At 54.9% G+C, this 10430-nt stretch overlaps 2 protein-coding genes, 2 non-coding genes and 1 pseudogene across 4 annotated transcripts, besides 3 other annotated features; 2 read left to right on the top strand and 3 right to left on the bottom strand.

The window, feature by feature from the left end:
* Tc00.1047053511235.31 (surface protease GP63, putative) lies at nt 1-412 on the top strand (the record flags this gene model as incomplete). Its single annotated transcript, XM_801304.1, has 1 exon — nt 1-412. A coding segment is annotated over one exon (412 nt), but the record flags the coding sequence as incomplete, so codon positions are not given.
* Nucleotides 1-10430: a sequence feature (areas not merged during assembly with more than two copies in the genome that could not be assigned to a particular haplotype).
* Nucleotides 902-923: a sequence feature (AT_rich).
* Nucleotides 934-1222: a mobile genetic element.
* Tc00.1047053511235.40 lies at nt 7353-7416 on the bottom strand. Its single transcript, XR_008255754.1, has one exon. It is a non-coding gene; the product is annotated as an H/ACA snoRNA, TC10C1H1 (small nucleolar RNA).
* Nucleotides 7457-7546, bottom strand: Tc00.1047053511235.30. The gene has a single exon (XR_008255753.1). It is a non-coding gene; the product is annotated as a C/D small nucleolar RNA (snoRNA), TB10C1C1 (small nucleolar RNA).
* Tc00.1047053511235.20 (glyceraldehyde 3-phosphate dehydrogenase, cytosolic, putative) lies at nt 7925-8569 on the bottom strand (the record flags this gene model as incomplete). Its single annotated transcript, XM_801303.1, has 1 exon — nt 7925-8569. One exon carries the CDS (start codon nt 8567-8569, stop codon nt 7925-7927), a length of 645 nt encoding a protein of 214 aa, XP_806396.1.
* Tc00.1047053511235.10 lies at nt 9940-10430 on the top strand (annotated as a pseudogene; the record flags this gene model as incomplete).

Below are 10430 nucleotides of genomic sequence, written 5' to 3'. Positions count from 1 at the left end.
AGGAAGCGGCAACCCGCCCGGATCCCTCCTGGGGATTGGGTCGTGGTGCCTCGATGGGGACTCGCTCGAGGCAAAGACGGCTGTTGGTGGCAAATGGCAAGCCAACGTCGTTGCGGTGTGCGCGCGGGTTTTATGCCGTCATGATGGAGTGTTTGTGAAGTACCTTGGCGGCAAAAGTTTTGAGTCTTGTCCCGCGGGTCAATCCATCACACCCAAATCGAGGTACTTCAGGGGAGGCGGCAAAATAATTTGTCCCAAGTACGAGGAAGTGTGCACCATAGCCGCCAACGGCAGCAGTCGTGTTTTACTCATTCCCACAGATGGCAGTGATGCCAGAGCAACAGCCGCTTTGGGGCACTTCATTTTGACCGTCCTTGCTGCCATTGCCGCAGTGGTGGTGGTGCCTGTTTGAGCTGTGGTGATGGGCCGCCGAGTTTCCCAGAGAGAAGTCCATGAAATTCTCTCCATGTGTCCCGCATTGTCGCCACACGTGTGGGGCGGAGACGAATGGCAGAATATTCCAATTGTTAATTACTGTTAATAGGAAGTTGTGGAAGGAACGTGCTCCCGGATGAGGCCACATCAATGAGTGACCGGCCTGTATTCTTTGTTTTTTATTTGTTTGTTTGTTTTTTCCCACGGGGACACTTTGGAACGTAGCGGACGCAGTTTTTTTTTTTTTTTTTTTACCGGAGTCCTATCCACGCACTACCGCCCTGCATAACTGGGAGTCTGGCGGTTGCGGGACGCCAAATGCTGTTATTTACTGGGTTCACAACGAGGGCCCGGCAGTTATAATGTGGTTTATGAACTATTTTCATTTTTCTGTTCTCTTTTACGGGGAGGGGAGGAGGTCCGCCTCGTGTTTATCACAGACAGAGAAATAGCCGGACGAATAAACAAAATATATATATATTTTTTTACGGCTTTATTAGGAGCGTGTGAAGAGAATGATCGCGGGGAGAGCTGGTTAACTGAGGTAATATACATATATGCCGATAACACTAATGCATTTCGTTATGATACTTTTTTCCATCTTATGAATTCTTGGGAAGAACACGACTTTATTTGGGAGAGCAGCAGGGAACCGATAGCAGCTGGATAATTTATTTATTTTTGTTCTGCACCTTTCCACCCACTCAACCCCCCCTTTTTTGATTTCCACCTTTACGGCGGGGTCGTGTGTGGCTGGAGGGCCCCAAAAGTCTGCCACCTCGTAAGTTTTTTTTTCCTTACCGGCACGTCTAGCCACACGATGTCATCAGGGTGCCGAGGAGGTGGTCGAGCAGCGACATGAGTTTCCTGCCACGAGGCAGCTGCCGTTGGAAGAAGCTTTCCGAGGTGGAGGTCCTGTTCAATGCCCAGCCGTTGGCGCACAGCCAGAGCGTCTGTACATTCCGGAAGCAGATGGTGCGGTGTTTTCTGCGGGCTAATTGTTGCGCTTGTGGAAGCTGGCTGATCCTGCGGCAGCAGAGATCGCCGCCTGGCACTGCTGCTGCGGTGCCGAGTAGCGTCTGGGTTGTGTGCGCAGCGATTTCTGTGCTGTGCGGTGCCTTTTTTTGTGTGGGGAGGACTGTGTCGCAGCAATCGCGGTGGAGGTCGGGAAGCGGTGGAGGGCGTTCCGGATGAAAGCACCGACAGTGGCCGATGTGGTTCGTGTGTCCCACCAGTGTGGCGTCACAGTGCGGGCATTTCTTCTTTCGACGGTGTGTGGAGGGCCGTCTCTCCACAGGCGGTGCGTCGGCCTCCCTTGTCGTCGGGGGAACAGCTTCCGTCCCGGTGCGGTGGGATCGTTGTTAGGGCGCATATATGCGGACTGTTCCGGTGATATGTTGCGGAAACGGCGTTGGTTCGTGCAGTCTCTCACAGTCCAGTACAGGCGACCCCAGAGCTCGGATTCCCCGCACCCTTCCCGTGCAGTGTGTATCCGTTCCTGTCAGTCGAGGGCTTCCTGAGTGATCAGGTGCTTGCCGCCTGGATCTGATGGCCTGGCGCCGCCAAGCAGGTAGTGGTGGGTGTCCTGATGCATGGTACTACGCCACTTGTTGGTGAGCTGGGTGTTAATGCATGACAGCAGGTCCGTGTGCCGTATGGGTGCTATTCCATGCTCCGTGTGTTGCCCGGTTGCCGTGTTCTGCGTCGCATGCTGATCTGCAGGCTCGTTAACATGTACTCCGCAATGTCCGTAGCAAAATGCGGCTGCACAGACCAGCCAGCACACGTCAGCGACAAGAGACGCTGCTAGATCCGATCCTCCGTCCAGTCGGTATGACTGTGCGGGCCCTTGGTGACGGCGACTAGAAGGGACTGACTGTCCGTAACCACAAGCAGGGTTTTTGCCTGTGCTGGACACGATGGATACTCAGCCTTTCCATGGCCGGGAGCAGGGCACGGGATTCCGTCGTGCGGCTGCATGGGCGTGCACCGCATTTGGTACTGACATTCTCTATTATCTTCGAGGAATGCAGGGATGAGAGCAGTATGCCAATCCCGGCTGACGTGGGAACGTCGACACCGCCACCCGTTGCTAGTATCCACGGTCCCCAGCGATGACGTTTCACCTTGTCGCGGTGTTGGGCTTTGTTGTGTATAGGAACTCCGCAGCAGGGCGTTGCTGCGAGCACGACGGAGACCAAGGTGACTTCACTCCCCGAGAAGGTTCCACGCCATGCCCGGTGCGGGGAGGTGAGGCGGTCTGCCTGCAGACTGTCGGTCAGAACTGCACGACCGTTTCGCAGCGGTCACTCCGTTGATATCGCCCGTGGCGGTGACGTTCACAAGAACCCTGCCACCGAGGAGGATGGCCACATCAATATTTGGCGGCTCAACATTGCAGGCCTCTCGTCCGTGAAAAAGATTGCATTTGCGGCGCGATTGGAGCAGCGTCCACCTGACATCGTTCTTCTGCAGGAAATAAGTAACCGTGGTGACGTGGCGACGAAATTATCTGGCCATAATGACTGCCTCCAGGCCTCACTGGGCGCGGTGGTGGCGCTGCCGTTCTGGTGCGCCACTCTCTACCGTGCGAGCGCCTGTCGCTCCCTGGCACTGACCTCCTGGAGACCATTGCTGTCCGTGTATTTCCGCCGGGCTGTCGCAGCATTTGCGTGGCGAATCTCTACAACCCTCCCACAGCAATTGGTCAATAATCCGCATTTATCAATATCGTTTGTCGCTTGGGCCCGAAGAGATTATCGCGGGTGACCTGAATTTGCATCGTGAACTCTGGGACAGTCATATACACCATCAAGGACTGGAGGCGATAATTTCGCCGCTGTTCTAATTGATATGGATTTTGGGCTGGCAAATTACCCGACACAGGCAACACGGATCACACATCGTAATGCCTCGTCCCCTGACGTGACTGCGTATTGCGCCCTACGCATCTCCCACTGGACATTCGCCCCTTACATGGACTCGGACCACTGCTGAATATCTTACTCGGTAGAGATTGACGATGGGACTCCACGACTAGCAAACACGCTGCCTTGACGGAAGAAAGCCACCTTTGCCCTGCGTAAAGCGGGTTGGCCTGCTTTTTTACATCGTTGTGTGAAACCCTCCTTGCCACCGCGTCCACATGGTTGGATCGTCGCGGAGGCATCTTACGAGCAGCTGAGCGCCATATCCCGCGCGGCAGCCGTGACACCCCAAAAAGATATGGACACACGAAATGGAACAGGCCGAGTCCGCCACCGAAGCAGCACACGAAGCACACACATTGCCTCACCCGGAGACAGCCTGCTTTGAGCCGAATGCACCCGAAAAAAGGAGGAACGAAATCAAGCCTTACGCCGTGGCTCCGCTGTGCTTCTGGAGGCCCGCGCGAAAGGACTTGGAGCCTCACCCAGCCCGAGGTGGCGATATCTCCACGGCGTGGCGGCGCCGCACCCTCATCCTCTGGAATCGGTTGTGCTCCGTACTGAACTTGGCCGCGCATGCGCCCTGCCTCGGCAACAGGCAAATCTGCTTGTCTGTCATTTTGTGCGGTTTCACGTGCCATACCGCCTTGTACTGCTGCTGCTGCTCGCTGCACTCCTTCGGTTCCTGGTGGCTGGGAAATGGATCGGCCTTTCCCGCCGTATGTACTTGACGTGACCATCCGTGACTCTTTGCTTGGCTCAGCCCCTGGCCCCGGCGACATGTTGAATGAATTCCTGCACCGTCTCGTCCCGTTGCGCATGGCACACTTAGAACGATGATCCACAACTTCTTCGCAAATGGCAGCCTGCCTGGCTCCTGGAAAACGGGAGACGCTATTTCTATTCCCAAGCCCGGGAAGGATCCATGCCGCCCAGAGAGTTACAGACCTACCACGCTGCTCTCTGTTTTACTAAAGTTAACCGAAGGAATGATTCACCGCCGTCTGTCGGCGTTATTGCCGCACCACCCACGTCAATTTCGGATTTGCACCTCCGCGTTCTACGTCGGACGTGGTGGCACTTGTTGTCGACAAATTACCCGTGGACTGAATGAGTTTGGCATTGTGGAGTATGAGCGCCCTGGAGACGACGCCCCCACACGACGCCCTCGTCGCCATCGCTTGTGGTCTCGATTGATTTTCCGACTGCGTTCGACACCACTGACCATGGGAATTTATTCCGCATGCTTGACAGACTTCCGCGCCTTGGCCTCGAACCAAACGCTGGCTGCACAACTACCTGCGGGGCCGCTATGTTAGGGTATGCACTCGCGAACAGCACTCCCGGAAACAACTCGCCTCAGCTGGAGCACCGCAAGGCGGCGTCCCGGGACCCCAACTCTCCCTCTACTGTGTGGATGGTCTGCTGCGCCGCCTGGGCAGCATCTATTCTGCCTCCGCATTCATGTACGCTGACGAACACACACTTGTTGCCTCAGGTGCGGACATCCATGCCTGTGCTGCGGCAATGCGACCGCTCTTGTCTTTTGTGGCCACATGGGCTGCCGAGCACAGCCTAAAAATCAACGTCGCTAAGAGCGAAGCTGCTCTATTCCACATCTCTTTACACACACACGGTCCGACGAGGAAATGGTCGATCTCCATCTTGTTAGCGGGAACCTGCGTATTCAGTCACGCCCAGTGCGCTTGCTGGGCAACACGTTCGATCAACTTCTTAATTTTGTTACGCATGCTTCCACCGCTTCGAAGAGGACCATGCCACGCCGCTATCAGCTGCGTCTGGTCGCAGGAGCGGGCGCGTCCCATCACACCATGCGATCCTTTTTGATTGGATGCGTTCATAGTGTGCTATTTCATAATGGCGAGGCAATTGTCCCGTGACTCGCCCCCACACACCTCCATAATATGGAGGTACGGTACCGTGACGGTAGCAAAGCATTCTTGGCCTGAGCGCCTCTACGGAAGACACATCTGTCTATTTGGAGGCCAATATTCTTCTGCTTCGGAAGGTACTTTGGCGTCGTGCACTCACACAATACGAACGCTATATACGCCTCCATGATCACGAGGATTTGCGTTCCCTTATCTACTCGCAACCTATGCCTTCGTCCATGCATGGGAAAGCGGCGACATCGATCCCGCCTCCGAGAGATGCTGCTATTAATGGATTGCTACGCGTCTGTGACATTATTGGGACACCCCACAACCACATTCGCGCGCCTCTTGCCCAACATCGGATTTTTCCCTGGGACACTGTGAGCTGCAGCGGGGTGAAATTTTATCAGCCACTGTTTGCCGAAGACGCCTCTGACGATGTCGGGCGCACGGCTTTCTATTCTACTCACTCCTCTTTGGGGGATTGTGATTTTGAATTGTGGACGGACGGTCCTTCATATCTCGCTGCACTCGCATCCGGATCCGCTGCGCTATTATATGACTCCACCACGACAAATGATCTCCCTGTGGAGGTCCATCGTGCAGCAGCTGGCAGCCTCGCATGCTCATATAGGGCAGACTGCCTTGAGATCGAAAATGTTTTTAGACATCTCATACCTCCTCGTCTGGGAGCATCCCAATCGCCCACACGAATGCTGGAGGAAACGGACTCCCTCTCGGCAATGGAGGCACCCCGCGTCGCCCACCGACCGTGCGAGACCGCGTTACTGAGTAAATTTGGATTATGCTGCTTTCCTTGGTGAAGCGAGGTCACCCTGTGGATTTTATATTCTCCCATCACACTGCGGTATTCCACGCAGTGAGGCCGCTGACAAACAAGCCGCGATTGCACGATCCCTCTCGCAGGACTGCGTCAATGCCTGGCACGTGGGCTTCCTCACTGCAGTGAAGAGGTTATAATGGAAGGATGCCCAGGAGGAAAAGGAGGGCGCGCACACCGCGTGGCAGGCGCCTGTCGGTGTGGCGAGGGCTCTATTCCTGGTGTTGACCCGGACATCGGTCCCCGAGTGGCGGCACTGCGCACAGGCGCGATGCGACTCCTGCCCACTATTCGACAGGCCTGCACGCGCCCTGCGGATCACAAGGGACCCTCTGTGTCGGTGGTGCCGTCCCTCCCTCACTGCGGTGACCAGCCCGCCTCTGCCTCCGCCGGAACCTCTTCCCGACGTGAGCACCGCAACTCCTTGTCGACCAGCGAGCGGCGGATTGACGTCCTCCTGCCCAACCTGCGGCAGAGTGCGCTCGTCCGTCCACATTATGAGGGCACACGCCGGACGTGCTCAGCCTGGCGTTATAATAGTTTGCGAGGGCCTCCCATGCGGATGCCGCAATGGCGTCACCGTTTTCCTAAAAGTTGCCTCGCGCGCAGGTCGCCACCGAAGTTGCCAAGCGTATCAACAAGTCAAACACGAATAACGCAACTCTGCAAGCACCAACGACAACCATAGCCCTTCATGCAGTACTGTACCGCAAGCCCCTACCACCCGCTGATCCCCGACGTTCCACGGGAAACTCTATCGCACATGTTGTGGGAATGCCCTCGTCGTCGACCACTGAGCATTCTAATCTTCGGAGAAAATCTATGTTGCATGACAGCGTTATTCGAGAGTGGAAACTTGGCCACGTTTCGACGGACAGCCCTCGGGCGATCAATGAATAGTGACAATGTCGTATAACAAAAAAAAAAACAACAGAAGTTTATTCTTTGCTTAATCGATGCTTTTTGTGTTTTCTTTGCTTTCCACAACTGCGTGTTTCGATGGTGTTTTTCTAAACCCAACCTTTACACAACACCAAAATGCCACGGAGGAACACCGCACGGAAGCAGGGGAAATGGGTGCAAACAAAAAAAGCATAACAACACATCAACGAACAGATATCGCAATCTGAAACGAAAAGGCACAGAAACGCCACGTACGGATTGGAACAGGCACTAGTTGTGTGTGTGTGTGTGTCGGTGTGTGCGCGGCGGCTGCCGACATCCTCGCTGTCCTCCTCTCCCGCCTCACTCCTTTCTCCCCCGGTGTGGGCGAGCGGCTCGCGGTGACGCACTGAGGGTCCGCTCGCTATTAAAGGGGTTGGCGGGCACGGTCTCGTGGAGGCGGTTGGGCTGGGCGGCATCAGCGTCACCATCTGACGATTCCCCCGTTGGCTCGTCAGGGGCGCGCTCAGATTTCCCGAGTTACATACATAAGAAGCTCCTCATCACGTGCTGCCGCGGTGCGAAAAGACCGCCCATTTCACATGCGCACAACACCCGCTCAACCACAATCACGTGACTCAGTTTACGGCCACAAATGAGCAACAAAGGACACATCAAAGAGACCCAAGCCAAATAAAATAACAAAAATGGAGGCCTCTAACAGCTTCAAGCGCACACGCAGTACGCGCCCGTCGCCCTCTTCATCCACCCCGTTCTGGCAGGTCAGCGGCCAAAGTATGATCCTTGTTTTTGAACCTTCGTTTTGCACGTAGTTGATTCTCATTGCTCGCAGATACAAATTTTCCCTTCTTATTTACATTCCTTCCCCGACGCCCCCGCCAAGCCCGTTGTTGTTTCCTTTCGAAATTTTCCCTCCGGCCGCCTCAGCGTGCTGAGGTGTGAGCGACGAGGTCCAGCACCTTGTGGGAGTACCCGGTCCCGTCGTCGTACCATGAGGCGAGCTTCGCGAAGCGATCGTTTAGGGAAATGCCGGCCTTGACGGCAAAGACGGGCATCAGCGCGACGCCATTCATGTCAGTGGAAACAACCTCGGCCTCCGTGCGGCCAAGAAGGCCATTCGGCTTCCCCTCGGAGGCTGCATCGGTGGCGGCGCGGAGCTGCTCGTATGCCGCCGGCTTCTCCAGGCGCGCGGTGAGGTCGACAACCGACACGTTTGGAGTCGGCACACGGAACGCCATGCCGGCCAGCCTGCCGTTCGGCGCGGGAATGCCTTTCTCGACCGCCTTGGCTGCTCCGGTGGCGGACGGAACGATTTTCCACGTCGCGCCGCGACCGCCGCGCCATTCTTTGAGCGACGCGCCGTCCGCTGTTTGTTGCGACGCCATGGTGGCACGCGCTGTGGCCATGAGACTCTCAACGACGCCGAATCTTTCACGAGCGATCCTCGCGGGCGGCGCAAGGCGGTTCCTTGCGCACGGGACGTTGGAAGCGATTTGCCGTCCCTTGCGAATCGTGTCGTTCACACCCACGAAAGGCATGGTCGTGTCGTCTCTCGGCTGGCCTGTCATGACGGTTTTTTCGCGCCGACCTCATTCCACTTGAGATTGGTGTGTTCGCGCTCACTCGTCACGCGGGTCTTCTCTCCGTTGGCGGAAAAGAGCGCCTTCCCGCGCCGCCAACGCATACTGGAGCGCGCCCCGCAACGCCAGCGACGTTCTCGCAGGAGCGGCGCGCCTGACGCGGAGGCCGCGGCGAAAAACACACGTGGGAGCCGGCTTTGCGCGTATCACGGTCGATTGCCGGGCCTTTAGGGCAGGGGAGACACCGCCAGTCACCTCCGCGCCGCCCAGGGTCGTGTGGGCGGACCGGGCGGCACACCATTCGGGGGCCTCCAGTACAAAGCGAAGAGCCCAACGGGGGAGACCGCCGCCGTGGCGTGGTGTCGGGGCCTTTTTCCCCGCATTCCCGGGGAAGCCGGGAGCCAGCAGTGTTTCCCTCGCGGGGCCGCGCTGTCGCCGCGCAGGTCCGCGTAGTGGGGCGTACGTGCTTCACAATGCTGGCTGGCGTGCGGGCCGTCGTATTTGTCTGAGAAGGCGCGGGGGAAAGAGAACGAAAGAACAACAGCGAGAGAACGCATTGTCTTCCAACGAGGGCTTTTTGAGCCGTCAATTTTTTTTTCTTGCTTCGTGAGAGCGGCGCTGTCCCCTGTTTTTCGTTGGGGTTCTTCTCGGGTTGTGGGGTTTAGGGGCTGTTTTTCGTTTTGAATCAGGGGCTTGTTCATGTGGTTGCCATTACGTGTGCGATGAAAAACTTTTTAGGCGTGAAATGGAAGGTTTTTTTTTTTATTGCTTTGCGCGGCCCGTTGGTTATGGACTACCTTTCGTACTGAGGTTGATCATTCCTTCACACGGTTAGTGCGGTTTTTTCTTTTACGCTTTTTTTTTTGTATTTGGTAAAATAGGCTACCATTATTTCATGATGTCTTTGTCACGACCTTCGCTTTTATGCTGGCTGGCCCTGTATCGTGCATTGCCTTCTTTTGTCTTTGAAAATTTTCCAACCAATAAAAGGCAAAAAATTCGACCGTTTTTGTTTATGAAGGAAGTAGATGTGGCGGCTGCTCAGGTCTTTGGTTTACTGTTCCTGTGTTTTTTGTGTATTGTTATGGGGCTTGGCTTCTACTACTTCTATACCATGCGTCTGGTAAAGAGGGCCCGACGGAAGGTGGAGTGAAATGCTTACTGTTGGTTAGAACATACTTTAAAGGCAAAGCTGGAAATTTAAGAAGAAGAATGACGCGGTTTTTTTTTATATTTGGCTTAGTCCTTCTTTTTTCTTATTATTTGTATCTGATTGTTGTACTTTCCTAAGAATGTGGCTCTGATATGTATTAATTCCATTTTGTCGTCACTATATAGTTTAGTTGATACAATATCGCATGCATTATGAGGATTTTGAGGTGATTACTGCCGAGAATGGCGCCTCATCACTAAGTTTTGAACTTGCTTGTGCCACGGCAATGGATCATTACATTCGGTGTACGGAACCACATGACAAGCAGGAAACTGACAAGTATATGTCGCCGTGCTCAACTGGCCTTCGGGTTTACGAAGGTGCACGGGTACTTGCAGCTTTTGTTGCTAGGTTTGGAAGGGTATTATTGCCGTATACATTTGAGTATGACACATGTGGATATCCAAGTTCCTGGGTTGTTGAATTGGGCTGTGGCTGTGGACTGGTTGGATTTACGGCGGCTACGCTCTTTCCAGAATTATCCGTGGCATTTACTGATGCTTCAGTCGACTGTTTGAATTTGATTGGCGCGAGTGCAGAAAGAAATGGTTTAACGCTCATACAGATTAATGGTAAAGGTTTCAGCGGGGTCTTTGAGAACACGAACATCGTGTCCTAGTAGCGTATCCATTGGAA

Source organism: Trypanosoma cruzi, genomic scaffold, assembly GCF_000209065.1.
Source record: "Trypanosoma cruzi strain CL Brener 1047053517079 genomic scaffold, whole genome shotgun sequence".
NCBI classification, from domain to species: domain Eukaryota; phylum Euglenozoa; class Kinetoplastea; order Trypanosomatida; family Trypanosomatidae; genus Trypanosoma; species Trypanosoma cruzi.
The sequence above is the reverse complement of the archived record's forward strand: the minus strand, read 5'-3'. Positions and strand labels throughout refer to the sequence as shown.